The following is a 21,431-nucleotide window of genomic DNA, read 5'->3' on the forward strand; positions in this document are numbered from 1 at the left end:
ATGATTTTACTTAGGGTCTTAGGAAATGCAATGGGTAGACACACCTTCGCATAGCTCTGAATCAGTATTTCAAAGGAGGAGGGGAAAGTGGGAGCTTGGATGGGATTTACTACAAAGATATGGGCAGCTTCTGTTGATGAACAGGGGCAGGACCACATGACTGACAGGAGATGAAGAACAGAGAGCAACGTCCATAAAACTCAAGCGTGAGCATCTCCTGGTCTGCGCCCGAGGGTCGGGTGCTGTGTGACGTGATGATGGGTTCTGGCTGTGTAGGCTGTAGTCAGACGTAGCCAGAGCTCATGGTCCTGGCAGCCGCTGGAATTGGCGTGTCCTCCTCCAGGAAGACTTCCCGACTTCATTCTGAAAGACCATGTTGTTTTCGTCATACTTTTTATTTTATTTTCACAGCAGACTTAGAGACTGTGGGGAAGGTCAAGGACAGCTTGTGAGTTTCTGTCCTGGGTACTTGGATTGATGGTCAGTGTGCAGAGAGGCAAGCAGAATGGGATGGGCAGACCACAAGCTCACATGTAAAATGATGCCAATCTGTGGTCCTAGGGAAGCCCACTCCACCCTCTAAGGACAACCCAGTCCCTTGACACAGAGCACTTCTGTGAATGAATCGTGGGGGCTCTTCCCACACACCACACAATTTTCCAGTGAGCCCCTGGAGAGTGAGTGTTCTGGCCGGTCAGCTGGACTCCTGGAGTCCCATTTGCCCTGTCTGGTGAAGGACTCTGGGTGGTGAGCCGCTGTACTACCTTAGGCCTCACTTTCCCCATCTGTGAAGTGGGGGTGTAACATTGTGACAGCAGAAGAAGTGTGCACTTGGTCTCTGCACCTGGTTCCACCTGGCTTCCAGCTCCTCAACCCCCTTCAAAGTGGCAGAGGAGGAGAGTGTCTGTGAATACTGAGGAGATGACTGGTGGCTTCAGGGTGAGGCTGGTCACCAAACATTCAGCCCCATCTCCCCAAACCTGAGAAGGGAGAGGAGCTGAAGGTTGGGTTGGTCCACAATGACCCGTGATTAGTCAATCATGATTGCCTGATTAGGTCTCTATGAAAAGCCCGAAGGACTGGATCCCGCAGCTGGTAGCCAAACACATGCTTCTCCCACACACCTGCTCAACGCATCTCTTCCATGTGGCCATTCACCTGTATCCTTTGCGGCATCCTTAGAATAAACCAGAATAGTAGTCATCTTCTGAGTTCTGTGTGTCGTCCTAGCAACTTCATGGGACCCACTGAGGAGGAAATGGGAAACCTGATTTATAGCTGGTTGGTGGGAAACACAGGTCACAGCACGGGGCTTGTCACTGGGGTCTGCAGGACTGAGTCCCCAGCTGTGGGATGTGACTCTAGCCTTGGGTAGGTGATGTCACACTGGCTTGAACTGTAAGGCACTCAGTGGTGGGGGCCCAAGGGGACAGTGTGTCCTGGACTAGAAGCCAGCTCATAGTCCCTGGAGAACAGAACAGCTCTGTTTTGTGAGAGTGGTCTGTGCCCTGACCCCGGCCAGCTGTCCCGTCTGGATCTGGAGTGGGTAACGTGAGCATGGGGTGTGGGGTGCCCACCTTGAGTGGACAAAGGCTCAGAGTGGGGGGCTCACCTGCTCCCCCAGATGCTGTATTGAGCAGAATTATGCCAGATCTGAAGTTCCCCTTCTCAGCCCCTTACTGGCCATGGGATTTTGGACAAGGGGCCTTCCCTCTCCAGGCTTCTGTCTTCTCATCTGTAAAAAGGAACTATCCCAGAGAGTGACTCTGGTGCTCCTTATCTGAGATAAAGATCAGACGAGAAAATGGATGGCCAAAAAGTACTTTGTAAACTGTCAGGTGCCTAGACTTCTGTTCGGGCCCAGTCCCACCTCTGTCTCTTATCTCTGCCCAGCTGACTTTCAAAACTTGGCTCTTCCACAAGATTGCCCCTCCTCCAAAAGGAAAAAAAGGCTGGTCCGAGCTTGAGGACCTAGCAAGCCTGACTAACCCATTGGACAGATGGGGAAAACTGCAGATGGCCTTTATTTAGAGGCAGCAGGCTGTCAAGCCCAGATTCACAGGCAGGCTCTCTGACTCCCAAGGTGAGAATGGTCCCTACCCATCCAGTGCTCCCATCACACAAATGGGGGAAACTGAGCACTGGAGAGGGGAAGCCATTCCCAGATGAGCAGAAGTGGCCCTGAGGTCCCGTTTGCCAGGCTCTGCTCTTCCTGTTGCCTGGCCTCCCAACCCCTCAGCTTGATAAAGGGTCCTGTCACAGTGGAATAGTCAGATGTGTCACTGGAGACTCGAGGTTCCTTGCGAGCTGCCTTTTGGGGCTGAGGCTTTGCTGACTCAAAGCTGACAGGGAGTGGGGGTTCCTCCTGCCATGTCCTCGCCATGGCCAGCTTTTGGCCAATGCCAATAAAGGAGGTCCCTGCGATCTTTAGAGATAACTGGGGATTCAGAAAATTAATTGGAGAATTCACATGCTTCAAAGACTGGACGTGTCTTTGGGGATCAATAGAGGGCTTTACTGGGGGCCTGTAGAGAGAGTTCTTCCTCCATTTTCCAGACAGTGGAAGTGAGGGCTGGCCAGGCTGGTGCCACAGTGGAACAGCAGATACCACTTAGTGAGGCTGCATCATGTCCCAGCCACCTTGTGAGGATTCCACATTTTACCTTACTTGATACTTACAGTAAACCTCTGAGTTCTTACTGCTTTGATTTTACTGGTGAGACAGGCAAGGCACAGAGAGGTAACTTCACTTAGCCAAGGACACACAGCTTGTGAATGCTGGAGCCTGGTGTGTACACTTAATCTGACTCCAGGGCCTGTGTCACTAGCCATTCTGCAACACTGCTCATGTGCCACAAGACACCTGGGTATAAGTGCCACCCAGAGGGCCAGCAAAGCCCAGCCAGGACCCCTGGGTACATGGCAGTGGCCACGTATAGCAGGACTGCTGCTGGGACCAATACAAGACACTGAAAATCAGCACTCAGCCCAAGCTTGCCACTCACTGTGACACTGGGCAAGTCTTCACCTCAAGAAAACGGGGACGTTGGTACCAGCTTCACAGAGCCACTGTGAAACATTCAACAAGCCCCGTGAAGCTTTTAAGATGCTCAGCACAAAGCTGGATCCAAAGAAAATGCCAGGGCTGGCGGAGTGGCTCAAGGGGTAGAGCATCTGCCTAGCAAGCGTGAGGCCCTGAGTTCAAACCCCAGTACTGCAAAAAAAAAAAAAAAAGAAAGAAAAAGAAAATGCCACAAAATGTTACCTATTTTTATTCTTTGTGATTTTTATATAGTTATTCATTCCTATCAGTCATATTTTATTTCTGCACCCCAGTAGGCAGTTGGGGTTTAGTTCTGTTTGGAGACAGAGGGCTGTACATACAAGATGACCTCAGGGACCCCATATGTATTGGGAACCCTACCCACCCAAGGATTTTTGGCTCACACATCTTCTCTTTGCCCCTAACATCTGTGGCAGTAGCTGTGGTCTCTCAGAAGTCAGCTCCCATCCTTGCTCCCCAGGTTCCCTGGCTCTCTGCCTGTGGTCCCCATTGACTAGATGCTGTTGCTATGGCAACATCTTAAGAGCCTCTGACCCCCCTTGGAGGCAACAGACATGGATGGAGATGGGCTGATACAATGCCTCACACATCCTCGGGCCTGTCTGGATGCCAGGGGAGGGCGTGGAATGCAAGGATCAGAACTGGCTGGGGTGCGGGGCTGGCTCAGGCCTCAGTCCAAGTGCCTCCCAATGGTACCCTGCTATGCTTTGAATGTGTCCCCCGAAGTCTGTGTGCTGGACTGTCAAGAGGTGTGGTCTTGAAGAGATGATAGGTCCCCATAAAGGACTCATGCGGGAGTGACCCCCTTATAAAGGATGCCTTGGGCCCCTTCCCTCTCTTGCATAGGGTCTCACCATGTCATACCCTCCACCGTGCTATGTATGGTGCAGCAAGAAGCCTGTACCAAATGCAGCACCTCCATCTTGGACTTCCCAGCCTCCAGAACCATGAGCCAAATAATCTTCTATTGTAAATTACCCAGTTTGTGCCAATCTAGGATAGCAGCAAAATGGACCTGGACCCCCTTTCCCCCTGTCCCCCAAGTGGTAGGCAGGTCCTAGAACAAACTTGGAGAGATCTTGAACCTGATAGAAGATTCCTGAAGCCATCTGGGGCCTTGAGTGTGCGTGACTCTCTGCTGAGCTGTCTCCTGACAAACCACATCCTCTACCTGCTCCAGGATGCCTCTCTCCCCTTCCACAGCCTCACTGGGGTACACTGGCACCCCACCCTCCTCCCTGGGGCCAGGAAAACTCAGGTTGCCAGAGAGCCATCTGGTTGATGCAGACTAATTCAGAGACCAGAAAAGCCTATCAACACGAAGCCCAGGGTGGGCACTAGGGGGCGCTCTAGCTGTGTGACACAGCTGGATGGGCTGCTTTCGTTGTCCCCCACTACCCGCTGAGCGAGAGTTGTCCTTTCTCTTTTTCCCCAGTCCCAAACCCTCCTCTGGACCTAATGACACCAGGCATCAGAGGCTGTGCTGAAACACAGGTTGGGGCCTGGGTGGAGAATGGGAGACGTTGAGTCTGGGACCCCGTGGGAAGTGAAGAAGGCAGGGGACCTGGGTAGGTGGGGTTCTCTGGGGTGCAAGATTCTATGGGGTTCCCTGAATTTGAGCAGGCTGAGCCCCCACTCCAGGGAGGAGCCCAGTGAGATGGAGCCTCGGCGGCCTGCCCTTGCCTTTGCTCCTGGATGCACAGCACTGAAGCCGCAGTTCACAAGTGCCAACTCGGCCCTCAGAGGGCAGCTCTGGGGCGCTGTCCTCCTGCTCCACGCCTGTCTTCAGATCCCCAGCAGGGTGGAGCTCCACCTGTCCTCCCAGGACCATACATCCTTCACTCCCTTTGCAGACTCACCTCCCTGTTCCCCACCAGGGTCCTGGGGTCACCTCCAAATACACAGAGGCTCCAGTCCTTGTCCCAGGGTCTGTTTCTGGGATGACCCCAGACACGAGGCCACTCCCACTTTCCCTGCCCTTGTGCTCCACAGCCTTCGTGTCCCACGAAAAGCGCGTATCCTTCCTGAATTCCAGGAGCTGCTTGGGCTGCCTAAGGGCGAGACCTTGACAGGCTCTGTACCAACAGCCCCTTCCACAGCTAGACCCTGGAATTATGGGGCCAATCGAAGCTTTACTGAGCCTGGATCCTGGCTCTGCTATTCTGCATGCGTGGGAAGCAGTCTTTCTGGAGTTTTCTGAGGCAGGATTGGGCCCACAGTTCTTGTCCACCCCACACAGGGAAAATGTAAAGTCGTGGTGGTCAGCTGTATCTCTAGAAGATCCACAGGGTTCCCAGCTGTCCTCCATCACAGCCATCCTGGGGCTGGTATGATAACGGGAGCCTCAACTACAGAGATGCAGGTGGACTTGTCTGGGGTGAGTCCTCCAGGGACATCTGTGAGTCTGTTCCTTCTGAGGAGAAGCTGTCCCCCATGGGGTGGGGGACCTGGCTCTGTGTGGGGGGCTCCTGCTGGGAGAAGAGGGTGACGAGAAGAGGGTCGGGAGCAGGCTTGGTGGGCTCATGGATGCCTTGGCCTTTATCAGCCTCCTCTGTGTGACCAGCCTCCTCAGGCAGAGGGCTCTGTCCCCCTCTGGTGACTGGAGGAGGCCAGCAGGATTTTGGCAAAGGCTCCACACCCAGTGAGTCCTGCAGGGGCAGTTCCCACTTCCCCTTGGGACTGACTTCCCCAGTCAGACCCCGGCCCTTGGCCGCTGGCCCTGTTAACTCTGGGTTTGCCCAGTGGGCTGCAGGAGCCGCTGGGCACGGGCAGTGGGCCAGCGCTTTCCTCAAGAGGCTATGGATCTCCTCGTGTTGTACCCGGGCCTCCTCCCACAGGTCCTGGCCCAGGCCGGTCCGGCTCAGGGAGGCCACCTGCAGCCTCATGGCCGTGAGCTTTTCGGCAGGGAACTCGGTCTCCAGGCGCCGCAGGTAGCGGTGGAGGCGGCACTGATCCCCAGGGCTGGCCTTCTGGGCCTTGCCCAGCCTGAGCTGGGCCATCAGATCCTGACAGTCCAAGTGGAACCAGGTCATCTGGGGATGAGAAGAGGGAGGTGGGGGGCTCAGTGAGATCAGCAATGGGGGTTCCACGGTAGGTACAGTGAAGCTGAATCAGTAAGTGCGCAGAGATGTTTGTCCACTGACCTCTACACACCTGTCACCTGGAAACGGTTTCAGCACCTTTGGCTATATTCTAACAGAACTATGAACCAGCAGGACTGGTTCCCTTCTGTAAAATGGAAATGGTATCAGACAATGACGAAAAGCCTGTAAGAGCTGAGAGTGTGACTCCCAAGATGGGAGGGATCCACCTAATGTGTACTGACTGCTGGCTGTCTGCCTGGCTCCATGGGTCACCTGTGTGACCACACTGAACTGGACTAGAAGCCCATTTCCCAGGGGGAGAAAACTGAGGCTCAGAGTAGTGACTTCGATTGCCCAGAGTCACACAGCAGGTCAGGGAAGGACTGAGATTCCAATTCAGCTCCATCTTGCCTCCAAAAGTTCTGCTCCTGGTGCAAAAGGAGAAATTGGCCTGGTCAGGGGTCGACGGCCAGCTCAGCCAGGCCCTGGGCCCTCACTCCAGCTGGGTCTCTGCCTCCTGTGTGATTCTGTCTGTCCCCAATTCCTCTCCCCCCAAATATCTACAGCCTGCAGAGGCACCAATGCAACCCAGTAGCTCATGAAAACCGGAATCTCTGTCTCCATTAATTTAGGGCCCAACAGCGAGGTGCAGGGTCATGGGAGCACAGAAGCGTTTTCTCGGAGGATGGCATCTTCGCGGGGATTAAGGGAACCTGTCTTTAGATAAAGGGTTTCACATCCGTGGCAGCTCTTGGAGCTCATGGCTGCATAAGTCTCCCTTAGCGACAAAACTGTGTGTGGCCAAGCTGCCACACACATGCACCTCACCCAGGGCCTACCCCAGCATGGGGATGTCCTGGACGTGGCCTCCTGGCCAAGCTGGACAGACATCAATGATGGCTCAGAAGTCACTTGCTCAACCCCTTGCAGCTGACAGGAGCAGCACCTAGCCCAGATCCAAGAGGTGGCCGAGGAGGGGCAGAGTCAGGCAGGCCACCTCCCCACGGTGTGATTTCCAACGTGGGACAGATGCCAACCCTCTTGGGCCACCAGCTTGCCTCCTTTCTCGCACTAGCCAGCCCTCCACTAGGGTTTATGCTACGCTCTGCGTGCTGGCCAGCTTGGACTGGGTCCTCAGCTCAGGGAGGTGACACACACACACAGATAAGTGACAAAGCAGCAGGATCATTTCAGATTTCAACAAAGCAGGCGATAAGAGAGAATGGGGCTGGGTGGTGGGTGGTCAGGATGGGCCTCGACAAGAAGGACGATGTGTGAGCTGAGAGGAAGAAGGACAAGAAACCAGCTGCCCAAGGAAAAGCTTCCAGGTGGTGGGAACAGTGTGTGCAAAGGCCTTGGAGCTGGAGCGAGTTTGGCTGAAATGGACAGAAATGAGTGAGCAAGGAGAAACTTCCAGATGCCTCCGCCTCTTCCTCCTAATGATACTAAAAATAACGCCAATAATGAGTGTAAATTTGAGCAGCCCTGTGGGTCATTTACGCTTAATCTAACTCTCTTGCCACCTGGCAGGGTGGGCGCTCCAGCCAGATGGTCTGGGTTTGAATGTCAGTTCTGCCATTCTGCCAGCTGTGTGACACTACACGAATTGTTCAACCTTTCTAGCTCCTCGTGTGTCAAATGGACAAAGTAGGAGTAGAGGGTTTGTGTGACAATGAAATAAGATGTGAAATGACAGCACAGAGCCTGATGTAGAAGAACTACACAGTCATCAAGTGTTATTGTTATCATCGGGGGCTGAGGCTCAGAGAGGTGGAGACTATGGTTGAGGTCACACAGCTCGTGCGGGTGTATGTGACCCTGACTCTGAGTCCCAGACTCTGTCTCTCTTGTGCTCTCCAGCCACTGAACAGCTCGGGGGAGGGAGTCCCTTATTGTCACTGCCAACATCTGCCTGCCTTGCCGCTGCTCTAAGGAGACAAAGAGGACCCTGTCCTCTCAGGCCCCCAAGGCATGCGTGAGTGCCCTCCTGCTGTCCCCCAAAGCACCCTGTGTTCGCCACCCCTGCATGCTGGGCTGTCTTGACAGCTGGATGGAGGGGGTCAGGCTCTTTCCATGCTCTGTCCCTAGTGGCAAGTTCAAGGGGCAGCCAAGGGTAATGGCCAGCAGCCACCCTTGTGGCCTCCTGTCCCAACTGGGTCCCAGCTCTCCTGGGCTGCTCCCTTGCTGCCCACAGGCCTCAGTCTCCCCATCAGAAAAATGAGGAGTTTGGCATCAGGGATTTTGGAAGGGTGGAGGCTCAATCATGGACGCTCTGGGTGACCTTGGTTTTCTCATCTGGAAAGCGGGAGCAATGTCAGGGCCCCTCCTTTACAGGGGTGGTGAGGATCAAGTCAGGTGAGAGTGTGAGGTGTGCACTCCTGTGTGCTACCCTCATGCTATCCTAACCACCTTCGCCCTGCCCTTGACAAGAGTCTGTTGCCACTTCCTCCTCACTTTGGGGAAAGACACAGACGTGACAGCTCAGGGACAGGGAGTCTGTTCTGTCCTCATCCCAGCTCTCTTCCACTCGTGGGAGTGGGATGAGTTAGGCAAATTGCCTAGCGCTGTGTCCCCACCACACCCAGCAGGGGGATGGAGAGGGGGTCCGTGCGCCTGGACCACAGGGCTCACCTTCTTGCAGAAGCGGTGCAGGTGGAGCAGGGTCTCCAGGTCTGTGCGCTGCCGCTCCGCCGCCATGTAGAAGTGGGTCAGCTTCGCCTGGAAGGCCCGCTGTGTGGACGCGAAGGCCACAAGCTCTGGGCACACGGGCCCTCCAGCCTCGCCCCCACCTCCAGCTGCAGCTCCCAGCTGGGCCGCCTGCTTGGACAGGTCCAGGCCCTTGCGGTACTGGGCCTGAGTGGGGAGAGGAGAATGTGCTCTCAGCTCCTGCTTGGGCCTCCCCAGAGGCCAGGAGCCTCTACTACCTGCTGAGCTGAGAGGCTTCTGAGCCTCAGTTTCCTCATTTGTCAAGTGAGGTCTAACAGCGCTGCTCCCCCACAGGACTTGATCCATAGACAGCAGTGGCAATTGTGCTCCGACAGTCCCCAGGCCTTTGCCTTGGCAGTTCACCCCAAAGTCGGGGTCAGAGGCTTCTCCTCTGTGCCCTCACGGTCCTCTCATCAGTGTCCCCGTTTGTGCCCACTCTCATCCTCCACTGCCCTGGGAACTCCCTGGGGGCTGTGACAGACAGAAACTCCCTGTGCCCACTATGGTTGCAACGTCCCAGCCCCTGAATTCTGAGGCAAGGCCCTGGAATCTGCATTTGAAGTACCCCACCCTGGGCTGGATTCTGAGTACTCTTTGGACTTGGTAGTCTGGGAGGGCTTCCTGAAGGAGGTAACATCTAAGTTGAACCCTTTGGAACCCAGCCTGTCTCCTCCCTGCTTCCAGAAGTTCTCCTGCACTTTCCCACCTCACAGGGCCACCCCTCCCACCTGCTCCTCTGGGCACACACCGCAGCCTGCAGAAAGAAGTCCTCGAACTCTTTGTGGGCTCTCTGCACGGTCTCTGCGCAGCTGATCTTGGGGGTGAGCGCCTGCAGACATTGGCTTCCTTCCCGCTCCATCCAGCTACTGACCTGGGGAGGCATGGAAGTTTGCACGTGAGCAGCTGCTAGGGGGACACCCTTGGCCAACCCCCCTGCCCACCCCAACTTCCTGGGAGGTCAAGGTCTTCTTGTCCTCCATCACTCAGGGGCTGGACTGACACCCTTCAGTGCTAGGTGGGGGTCTTGGGGAGGAAAGTGGGGACTCGTGTTCTGCAAGACACCGGAAGGGGAAAGGTTGCCCTCGGCAGGACCCAGAGGGGTGGCCTGGCCAGTACCCTGCAGGTTGCAGGCCCTCAGTGTGCATGGTGTGGTAATGAAGCCATAAGTTGGCAAAGGGGCCGCAAGGTGACGAGCCTTGGCTCAATATGATCACTCACTGTCACTGGGTCACAAAGGTATGGCAGAGGAAGGTGCACAGGCCAGTTAAAAACATGCCTTGTAAACCCAGCCAGTCGTGGCCTCTTTCTGGTCTCAGTTTGTTGGTGGTAAAATGGGTACACGTGAAATTTCCAGTGAGCAACAGAGGGTACAAATGGCTCTTGACTCCTTGAGTGGAAGTTCCCTTCTTGGTCTGGCAAGGGTTGTGTATTTGTTTGTTTGTTTTGGTTTTTGAGACAGGGTCTTGCTATGTAGTCCAGGCTGGCCTTGAACTAGTGATCCCCCTGCCTCAGCCTCCTGAGTGCTAGGGTATTACAGGCGTGTACCACCATGCCCAGCTTTGGTGTCTTAAAGAGCAACACTAACACGTTTTGCCCAGGGGAGCAGGCACTAATAGTTCCAATTGAGAAATGAGGGCACAGAAGCCTGAACAGTCAGGTAACTGGCAGGTGCCGAGCCTCCATGGCCCGTGCCTCAGCCCTGGCAGGAAGGGATGCGTGGGTTCTAGACTCCGGCAGCCAGGTGAAGTGGTGCCAGGATGCAGTCCAGGTCAGCCTCCAGAGCGCAACCACCAGCAGGGACAGTCACCTCCCAGTCTCAGTGTCCTGTCTGTGTGGTGGGGCCATCTCACAGCTTCGCAAATTACTGGTGAGTCATGAGGCTGGAAAGCCAGGATGCACATGGAGGCCCTGGCCCAGGGCTGTACATAGCTGGAGCTCACTAAGTGCAGTCTTTACTCATTGAGCACTTAGTGAGCACCATGGCATGTGGATGCCTGCCTGGTCTTCACAGAATCAGATACCCAAACTGGGCTGGCCTAGGGGCCGTCCTTCCTGTGGACGCAGCCAGGTGAACCCCACACCCCTTGGGCAGCTTGCCCTTTACCTGGTGGATGGCGGCTTCCAGGTGGCCCAGGCGCACTCGAAGCTCCAGCCTCCCCAGGAGGTGGTTGGACGCAGTGACCAGGACGTGAAGCTGCTCGTCCACCAGGCTGTACAGGGTGGCGGCTTCATCCAGATGGCTCCTGGGAGGAGGTGCGGGATAAGAAAAGCCCTCAATGCTCTTCCCTCCCCTCCTCCCACCGTCCTCTTGCCCAGGACTGCCTGCCTCCCAGTCTGTGGCGCCAGCTGGGTTTCCAGCTACTGATTTGCTGTGTGACCTTGCCAGGACCCTATACCTCTCTGGGCCTGCCAAATCTCAGCCCTGTCACCTTCCAGGGTGGGATCTTGAGTGATGTCTGCACCACACCGTGTCTCTGTTTCTCATCTGTACTTAGGGATGATAACAGAATCTCACTGCACAGCAGTTGTGAGGAGTTGGCGGGCTAATCTGGGAAACTTTAGAAATTCCAGGCCCACTGAGTCAGGCTGTGGGTGAGGTCAGACCCGGGAGCTTTCCAGAGCTCCTTGGGAGTTCCAGGCTGGCAAGGCAAGAGCTGCCCTCATCTCCGAGAGCACTTCTCACAGAGTCCAGATCAGGACACCTGCTGGCACTTCTGACACCTGATTTCCATCGCAACAAGGCTCAGCTGCAACACCCCCACCCTGTGCCCACTGAGGTGGGAAACTGAGGTCCAGAGAGAGCAGCAACTTTCCCTCATGGCCATCTGAATGGAGCCTGGGTCACAGTGGCCTTTGCATGGAATTTTTTAAATGGCCAAAGCCAGAAAGCCAGGAGACCTGGGACTTCAGTCCTGACAATGCATGGGTGATGGGAGGAATGTGAACCCATCATTCTCCCTGCCCTAGGTGGAATGACTTTTAGCAGGAAAGACAAGATGGAAGGAAAGGCTGCTTCCCAAGGGACCCCACTCTGCTTGGGCCTCCTTGTGGGTGGCCGCCCTTCCAGGGCAGATGTGAGGACCCAGGGCTCGTGAATAGGACATAAAATGCCAAGCCTGGGGCTGCTGAGGGAGGGAGGGGTGGACAGGCCCAGGCTGCAGGGTCCAGTGCAGAAGGATGCAGGAAGCCGCGTGCGCGGGCCCACAGCGCCCCCTGGTGGAGCTGCCGATGCAGGGTCTGGAGGGACCTAGGGGGACAGGAGAGGCTGGGACGGGTAGGTGAGACAGGGGCTTGGAAACAGCCCCACCTGGCATTGTGAGGGGCAGGGATGTGACCTACACTTGGTGGGGACCCCTGCTGCCAGCATTCCCATCTGTGCGTGAACCTGCCTCCAATCTAGGGGTGCAGCTCAGGGATGTTTTCAAGATTCTGAGCCCAGGCTGCCTGGATTCAAGTCCTGGCCACCAAGTCCCAGCCGTGTGGCCCGGGCAAGGCACTAAGCTCTCTCTCAGCCTCAGGTTCCTCCATTGTGACAAAAGGACAATACTGGGACCCACTCCAGAAGCAGGAATTTTTGTAATTCCTTAGAACATCACAGCACACACAAAGTGCTGTGTTGGTGTTGGTTCAACAAACTCTTTTTAAAAGCTTATGCAAAGTTTCTGTGTTCTAACAGAGAAAATATTTCCAGTTGCTGACAGTTCAATTACAGGTCGAGTATCCTTGTCTTGGGTTCAAAGTGCTTCAGATTTCAGATGCTTTTTTCCTGGATCTGGGAACAGTTGTTTTTACTTAATGAGACACTTTGGAACTGGTTTCCACATCTAAACATGACGCTCACTTGTTTCACATGAACCTTTTATGCATAGCCCGAAGGTCATTTTAGGCAATCATTTTGAGAATTGTGTGCATGAAGCAAAGTTTCTGGTGTGGAATTTTCCACTTGGGCTCGTGTGTCCCACAGTTTGGAGTATTTTGGATTCTTGTCTTCAGATTAGGGGTCTCCACCTGTGTTGCACTGACTCCCCCTAAACTTAAGAAAGTGGTGTCTGCCAGGCCAGTCTAGCTCCAAGACATGCTGTGAGGTTCTCCCGCCAGGTCCAGCAGCCAGCTGCAGAAGGCAGGGCTGTGTAAGGGTTAGACACCCAGATGTCCTGGCTTCAGGTCCCCAGCCGGATATTGCTAGCTGTTATTTCATGTCACTGACCCTTCACCACCACAGCCAAATAAGGGTGATGTGGACCTCCCAGGGCTCTTGCCAGGAACAAATAAGACTGGCCTGAAGTGCTCAGCCCAGCATCTGGGTGAGAAAAGGGCTTGGTCCATGGGGGTGAGCAGAGACAGGGAGGGGACACCTCTGAATGCTCATCCCCACTGAAGATAGTCGAGGATGAAGGAGGGACAGCAGAGAAGAGACGAGGGACTTGCCAAGGCCCCAGAACAGGGACCTGTGTCCGGGCCGCCCCCACCCCACCAAGGACACAGGCCATGGAAATGCCCAATTCTGGGTTTTCATGTGCCCACCCTATGTCTTCCTTGGCCAGGTGGCCCCAATCCTAAGCTCCCAGGCTGGCGGACAGGTGTAGGAGGGAAGGCCTGTGTGCCTGTACCTGACATCAGGGTTGGAGTCCAGCCTGCTGGCCTTGCACTGCAGCCTGGCCAGGATGGCTCCACCTTCCCGCTGGAGGCCCAGGAGGCCCGGGTCCCTCAGCACAGCCTCCATCAGCTCCTTGGACTTGCTCAAGCACCTGGCGGCCTCCTGCCAACATAGGGAGGTGCTCTTAGGCCCAATTCCCACTCTCCCTCTACAACCTTCCAGGGTTCCCCACACCCAACATCCCCAGTTTCAAGTTCCTCCAAAAAGTCTGTCCTTTTATCTCCAAGGCAGGTCCTCAAGCCACGCCCTCCATCACCATGGCAACCTCATTGATCCTGGCTCCATCAGCTCTCTGGACACTCATCCCAGCCTCTTCCCTGATCTCCCTGCTGCCCTCTGGGTTCCCCCTACAGTCTGTCCTCCACATGGCAGCTGAAAGGAAGGCAAAGACTTCCCTGCCTCTTAACATCTATCGCATTCCAGCACCAGCCATGTTGGATCTGGAGGCTCCTCCAGGTCTGGAGGGAAGTGCTTTGCTTCCCTCCCACTTACTCTGTTCCACATTGACCTTCATGCTCCTCCTGCCCATCACAAGCATGGCCGGCCTCAGGGCCTTTGCACATGCTTGCCCTCTGCCTGGAGCTCAGTCCCCCTTAAAGGCAGACCCCTTCTTGAACTTCTGGCCTCAACTTAAATGTCATCTCTTCAGACAGGCCCTCCCTCCTTTGCCATCATTCTCAATCTTACTGTCATGACATTTGGCACAACTTATAAATTACCTTTTCATTTGCCTCTTGCCTTCCTGCCTTCCTTCTCTCCCCCTCTCTCTTTTTCTTTCTTCCCCCTCCCTCCCTCCCTCCTTCCTTTCTCCCTCTTTCTTTTTCTCTTTTCCCTCCTTCCTTCCTTTCTCCCTCTTTCTTTTTTTCTTTTCCCTCCCTCCTTCCTTTCTTCCTTTTCTTTGGAGACAGGATCCCACTGTATAGTGTGGGCTGACCTTAAACTCAGTATGTAGCCCAGGCTGGCTTTGAAGGCTCCATCCTCTTGCATTTACCACCCATGTGCTGGGACTAAAGAAATGCACTGCCTCACCTGGCTCTACCTTTGTATGTTTTTTATTACTTTTTTTTTTTTCAGTGCTGGGGATGGAACCCAGGGCCTTGTACAAACTAGGCAAGCACCATGCCACTGAGCCACACCCCCAGCCCTCTCTTCCCTTTTTAATGACTGCTCTTCCACTCCTGAAGCAAGTGGTATCCCCCATCGCCTTCATGGAGCCCATCTGTGGAGCCTGGGGTGTGGTGCAGCTTTCCTGTCCCCTAGGCTCTGGGCTCACCTGCATCCCTCCGGGGGGCTCGCCTTTCTCCAGCTCCTTGATGGAAGCCTGAAGCAGGGAGGAGGCCTGGCGAAGGTCAGCCAGGAATGGGTCCAGCTTCTGCAGAGGCCAGAGCAGAGTGTCAGCCTGGGCTGGGGAGGTCACGCCCCCCGCCCCAGGAGGAGGCCTCTGAGTTTCTGGCTCAGTTCCTCTGGGGTGGGTGTGAGAATGAACATTTCTAGAAGACTGCAGCAGATGCTGATATTGGTCTGGGGTCCACACTCTCAGAACCACAGGTGTTGGGAATGTGAGCCAGAGGAGAAAGAAGACAGGACAGAGCTGCTCCCCGACAGGTGGGGAATCCTCGTGGGGAGGGGTGGGAAGGGAGGTGAGAAGGCATGCGTGGCTTGGTTCCACTTTTGCCTGGCTCTGTCACCTGCTATCTGTGAGACCTTAGGTAAGTTACTTAACCTCTCTGGGCCTTTGCTTCTTCCTCTGTGAAATGGGGATCACAGCAGTTCCTGCCTTATGGGGGGTGTGAGTATTTGATGGATGACTTTGTACAAGGTCCTTAGAATACAGCTCAGCACATGGGGGAGTCACCATCAATGTTAGCTTCATATTTAGGGTCTTGGAAAGATGTCACAAAAAGGAAAGAGCTGAAAGCCAAAGTGAAGTGTGAATGCTCCTGGATTAACTGGAGGCCTCTGGAGAAGGGAACAGGGAGCTGGGGATAAGCAGGGAAGGACCATTTAAATTTGAATGTAGTCATCCTTCATGCCCTGTGGGGGACAGGCTCCAGAAGCCCTCAGATACCAAGCTCCAAAGACACCCAGGTCCCTTAAATCAGTTGGAGTCATATTTGCACAGAACCTACTTACAATACCTAACACAAGGTAACTAACTGCCCTGTAAATAGTTGTTCCATTGTCTTGCTTGGGCAATAGTAACAAGAAAAATGTCTCTACATCTTCATACAGACGCATTTTTCCCAAACATTCTCAATCCGTGGTGGGTTGAATCTGTGGCCACCTGCATGGCCTGTTCAAAACCAAACATAGCCTAAAAAAGATCGCCTATGCAAAAAGCAAATGAGCCATCACCATGTTAAACTATGAACACAGACCAGCGGTTCCCCAATGGGGGTGGCTGTGCTCCGCGGGGACATTCACCAATGTCTGCCAACATTTTGGGCTGTCACAGTTTGTGGGAGAGGCAGGGATAGGGCCTGAGCAAGTCCAGCAAGAGCAAGTCCCCCACCTGTCTGCAGCAGCCAGGGCTGAGTAGCCCCTGGTTAGAGGGAGCTGGGCAGGCAGCACGGGCTCTGGCTTCAGCACCTAAGCTGAAGATGTCTGCCATGGTGCGAGTCACCCCCACCCTGTGTGGCATCTTGGGTTAAACTGGGTATGAAATATCCATTGCAGAGCTGCAGTGGGGAGGATAGCAGCCACGCAGGAGGAGCCCAGTGCCAGCAACTTCCCTACTTCCTCCCTCTGCCAGAAGGAGCACATCTGCCTCCCGCACTAGACCCCAAACTCCCCGAACTGTGGAGTCCACAGAGGACAGGCCTGTAAGTTTATGTTCAGTTAACACAGACATAGCTGTTAGCACTTGCCAGACACGCGTCTAAGCTCTTTTCATACCTTAATTCTTACAAAAATCCATGATTAGGCACTATTATTACCTCCCCATTTTGCTGAGGAGGAAACCAAGGCTCAGATAAGGTAAGTAACTTAGCCAAGATCACACAGCACAGAGAACTGAGCTCTTATTCATCCTACTCTGCACCTTCATTGTATATGTTTGTTGAATGACTGACTGTTTTTGAACCTGAAAGGCTGACAGATCCATAGAGCAGGAGAGTAAAGGGAAGAAGAGGAGTGAGGGTCAGGGGTAAAGTCTGTGAGGGCAGACACCTGGAAGAATTGCACCCACTCGCTGTGGCAGTAGGGGAAGGGGCCTTCCAGGGCTTCGGGGAGCTGGCTGGGGTCCACATGGTGGCTGAGGGCCTTCAATGAGGTCAGAACCTCCACCTGCAGATGAAAGTGGTGAGTCAGAACGACCAGAGGACTTGGGGTGGGGACAGATATTTGAGAAGGTCCTATCATGGCCCCTGCCACGGCATCAGTGTGTCTCCCATGAGGAAGGTTCACAGGGGCTTTCTGGGCATCCAGTCTTCTCTGGAAGCTCCAAGAAATCAAGGTGGAATGGCACACACAGCTCTCCTACCACCACTCCTAGCCTGTGCCCAGGCAGGCATCATTAGTCAATCCCAAAACCTGTTCTCTTGGAGCCTGGCGCCTTCCCAAAATTGCCTGTGCAATTGTTCGCCAGGAATTGCACAAAGTACCCAAAGCTGGCCCGGGAGGAAATGTCTCTGTAATCCTTGCACTCCTCTCCAGTGACCCACCAAGGTGCTGGCTCCTCCTTGGGGCTCACAGGGAGGTCACTGAATCCTAACAGTGTCTCTAAGACATGGAGAAGGGGCTAGGTGCCAGGTCGTGCCAGGAGTGAAGTTTCGGGTTTATGCTGGGATCCATCTGTTACCCTGCTACTCCAAGTGTGACTCAGGGGTCTGAAGACCCAGCATACATCAGAAATACAGAACCCCAGTCCCCACCCAGTGCTCCTTAAGCGGAGAATGTACTTCCTTTAACACATCCCTAGATGTGCTCTACCCAGATTCCTGTGCCCGCAGCCCACTTGCTGCAGAGTAAGCTGACTCTCAGGTTTTTTTCTTTTGAGAGGGGTTTTGCTATGTAGCCGAGAGTAGCCTGAAACTCATGACCTTCCTGTCTCCATCCCGAGTGCCGGGATTACAGGTGTGTACCACCACACCTAGCTTGATCCTCCGCTTTGAGAGTTGCTTGCTGAGCAACTGACCTGGACACTCTAGACATGTTCAGGCTGAAAACCACGTGTCTAGCTCACACTATGCCTCTCTACTAACCAGGAAGGAGACCTTTGAAGTCCTTCCTGGAGTGGGCAGAAGTCCTGGTGCCTGCATTCACTCTTGTGGGACATGACGCTAATTAAATGTGAATTCTGAATCAACCATGGCTGTATTAATTAGGAAGAGAAATGCAAGCAGAGGCCAGTCGCAGTGTGGATGAGGCACTGGGCTGGGAGTCTGACTTGCTGGGTGACCCTGTATCTCAGTTTCTCCATCTGAAAAAAATGGGGAAGGGCTGGCTAGTTGAAACTCTTGCAGCAAGGTCTCAATCATGTGGACACCACCAGGCGTTTCTGGGATTGCCAGAAAGAAATAATGGCTGACTTATTTGGCAGTGCCCTTGGGAGACAGGATTGTGAGGGGCAATGCCTGTATTTCTGATCCCATGCTAGATTGTTTCAAGGTCTCTTCTAGCTCGTGAATTCTGCAATTGTTCATCCCCTTCCCCCCTGCTCAGCTCAAGCCTGGAGACTCCCCCTCTCCACCACCTCCTCCATGCCTCCTCTCACCTGGATGGCAGGTAGCTCCTGCAGCTGGACAGCGGCCTCCTTCTTCCCCAGGAAGAGCAGCACTCGGAAGGCAGGGACCAGAGCCTGCCAAACAGAGCTGCATCAGGGCTGCCTCCTTCTTCCCCCCAGAGGCAGGCAGGTGGGTCCCAGGTACAGTATGGGTCGCCCACAGCTGGGGCTCAGGTGTGATGTTTGGAGAGTGAACCACTGCAAGTTGGGAGAGCAGCAGGTCCACCTGGATGGCCCACCCCCTGGGCCTCAGTTTCCCCATCTATAAGGTAAGGAGGTCAACCACGAGGTGAATACAGCTAAACCTCCATGGATCAGGATGCCCACATGGCTAGTTTGCAATCTCCATCACTCAGTTCACAAGGTTTGTGTGGCCAAGTCTAAGCCAATCAGAGTGCTCCATTTCCCTGCTCACAGGGATTGGTTGATGAATGGACATTTTAACCAATCAGGACTAAGGAGACACCAAGAAATTTTCACAGGGAACTTTGGGAAAATAATCTCTCACTTTTTCCTGCAGGATGGAAATGAGAGACTGTGTGAAGTTAAAGCTGCTGGAAGCCATACTGCCACCCAACAGGGAGTGGGGCTCTCAGAGAATGGCACCCCCCACACTCCAGGAAGACAGGGCTAGACATGGAGATAGAGAAAGGTCTGGTGACAATATCTGAGCTCTTGGATCAAGCCCTACCTGAAGCTGGCTTACTGCCTGGGCTGTCCTGCTATATGAACCAATGGACTCCCTTTGTCTTTAGGCCTGTTTGCACACAGTTTGCTCTTAATTGTCACTAAAAGTTTCTCCTGGGAGTCCTGGTTTCAACCCTGGGCCCACCAGGTTCCATGCATGTCCGAGTCCCCTGGTGACTCCCAAGACTTGCTGGACTAGGCTGTCAACCTCCCACTCACCTGCGTGGCTTGTAGAGCACTGAGCAGACCAGGCTGTGGGGGCTGTTTCCTGGCATCCATCACCACCACCAGCCCCTTGGCTTTATCTTCTGGCCTGTGGGCAGAAAACAGAATCTGCAGTCTTACTGGAGCCTAGGGCTCTCCAGGACCTAGTAGAAGACTCTAGTGGAAAGTGAGGGAAACTGGCTTCTAGAAGCCTTGACTTATGGTGAGTGTTTCACTCTGCCAAACCAAGTTCAATACTGCTTCCAGGAAGCCCTCCATTGCCTTCTCTTCAGTGCCTCTGCATCACCTCTCACAGCCCCAATAAGGGTGCATCACCCCTGTCACCCACGTTCACCCACCCCTTGGAATGAAAAGAAACCCTGGTTCTGTTTAAAAAAATCAACTCCCTCCAATTAAGCATGTCTGTCAGGGCTGCCTTCTGATTGGCAGAGGCTACCCTAGTGACCCAGGTCTCCTAGCCAATGACTAGACTGGGTGGGTGGGTCATGTGACATATTTCTGCCCAATGAGATGAGAAGGAAGTTTGCTGGGGGGACTCTGAGAAAGACATTCTCTCCTTTACAAAGTGCTTACAAGGAGCTGTAGAGGTAGACAAGACATCTCGAGTCGAGATTTCTGTTACTTGCAGCCAAAATGTCCCCACTGGTTCCACCCCAGTGAACCGAGCTGACAGTGCGCTACTTTTCAGTGGCTACCCTAAGATTTCCACAACTGTCCAACTCTCAGGACTGATTAAAATACTGACTCCTCGCCCCACTCCCACCCTGACCCCTGAGATATTTGGGTCTGGGTGCCTGCAAGTGCCCTTGGCCCATCTGACAGTGAAAATAACCCCAGCCGCCTTCAAGCCCTACAGTGACCGTTCACAGACAAAGCCGGAGGTGGCTGCATGGTGCAGAGCGGTGCACTGCTGTTGGAATCTGGTGACCTGGACAAGTTGTTTTAAGTGAACGATAACGGTTCCCGCTGGTGGGGCTGAGGACTGATGAGTAGTCCATTAATATAAAACACCCAGTAGGGCACAGGGCAAGATGTAAGTGTTATTATTGTTACTGCACAGAAGGGGAAACTGAGGCACAGAGCAGCCAAATGGCAGCAAGGGGAGTTTACATTGCGTACTCCTTCATCCCTTGGTCCCCAGGTGAGCCTCAAAGAGGGGAGGCTATTACCCCAAGGTCACACAGCACATCAGTGGTTTCCAGGGCTCTGACTACCATGCTGGCCACTTCTTAGCACAGAAAAGTGGGCCCATGTGCCTCTCAAAAAAAGCCACTCCCCCTCGGACAAGAGGAAAAGTCAGGATCGGCAGGCCAGTGGGCAGACCTCATGAAGAAAGGGCCACAAGATCCCATCTGTCCCTCCACCTGCACCTCAGCTGTTGAACCTCTAGTTGGGTTGGGGTGTCAATAGCCACAGTCCTGAGCAACACCACCTCTAAGACTGTCCCTGGGGGGACTGGGACTCAGAGGAGACAAGCCCTCCTCCCCAGCGAGCCCGCTGTGAAGTCTGAGTGCAGGGGGCGGAGAGGGGAGGATGAGACTGTCTGCCTCCTCCAGCATCTGGCCTGGGCCAGGCTCTGTGAACGTGTACACACCTGGGTGGAAGGACCTGGTGCCTCCCCATGCAGAGCCTGTCCAGGCTCCATGCTGAGAGCGTTGAAGTATGGCCGAGTGGTCAGAGTGTCTGAGCCCTTACCTGGGGATGGTGCACAGGTAGAGAAGCAGCTGGGTGACCTCAGAGGCTGTGCACCATGGCGCCTCCCAGGCCCCTGCTGTGGTTGACACAAGGAGCAGGGGCCGCCCCACCCTGTCCCGACCACCTGCAAGAGAGAGGACACACGTGAGCAATGGGACTCTGGAGGGGACCTCTACAGGAAGCGCCTCTGTGGTCTCCAGGCTTTGTCCATCCTGGTCCCTCTCCTGGGAACTCAGAACTCCTTATCCTTCCTTCAAAGACCCAGCTTAAAAGCCACTTCCTAAGAAAAGTCTCCCCAAATTTCTTCTGCAGAGGCAGCCTACTCTCCTCAGACTCTCTTTGTATAGGGCACCCCGGGAGGCAAAGCTCGTGAAATGAACTCTGGGGTCACACAGATGGGGTCATGGCCTGACTGCAGATTTGCTGTGTGTCTTTGGGCAAATCTGTGCATCTCTGGGCCTCAGTTTTGCCCATTAGATGAGACAAATAAACCACTGAGCCAGGTGGCTAGGATTAAGCAAGTCAGCTCTGCAGAGTACACACTATGGACTGTTGACTGTCATGAATGAATGTCACTGCTTCTCATCTCAC

At 54.3% G+C, this 21,431-nt stretch overlaps 1 protein-coding gene across 2 annotated transcripts in view; it reads right to left on the reverse strand.

The window, feature by feature from the left end:
• Positions 1-3,266: 3,266 nt before the first annotated feature.
• Positions 3,267-21,431, reverse strand: part of Kiaa1755 (KIAA1755 ortholog) — a 36,130-nt gene continuing 17,965 nt past the window's right edge. Inside the window, exons 5-14 of one of the 2 annotated variants that reach the window (XM_074074738.1) lie at positions 20,841-20,964; positions 19,140-19,233; positions 18,225-18,308; positions 16,679-16,795; positions 14,784-14,882; positions 13,464-13,612; positions 10,958-11,096; positions 9,602-9,724; positions 8,779-9,000; positions 3,267-6,096 (exon numbers count right to left, since the gene is read on the reverse strand). In XM_074074738.1, the coding sequence (XP_073930839.1) occupies positions 5,413-6,096; positions 8,779-9,000; positions 9,602-9,724; positions 10,958-11,096; positions 13,464-13,612; positions 14,784-14,882; positions 16,679-16,795; positions 18,225-18,308; positions 19,140-19,233; positions 20,841-20,964 (1,835 nt within the window). In that variant the 3' untranslated portion in view covers positions 3,267-5,412. Of the gene's footprint in view, positions 6,576-8,778; positions 9,001-9,601; positions 9,725-10,957; positions 11,097-13,463; positions 13,613-14,783; positions 14,883-16,678; positions 16,796-18,224; positions 18,309-19,139; positions 19,234-20,840; positions 20,965-21,431 lie in introns of both variants that reach the window. The other variant, XM_074074739.1, reaches the window with a different exon arrangement.

This window comes from Castor canadensis, chromosome 5, assembly GCF_047511655.1.
Source record: "Castor canadensis chromosome 5, mCasCan1.hap1v2, whole genome shotgun sequence".
NCBI lineage: Eukaryota > Metazoa > Chordata > Mammalia > Rodentia > Castoridae > Castor > Castor canadensis.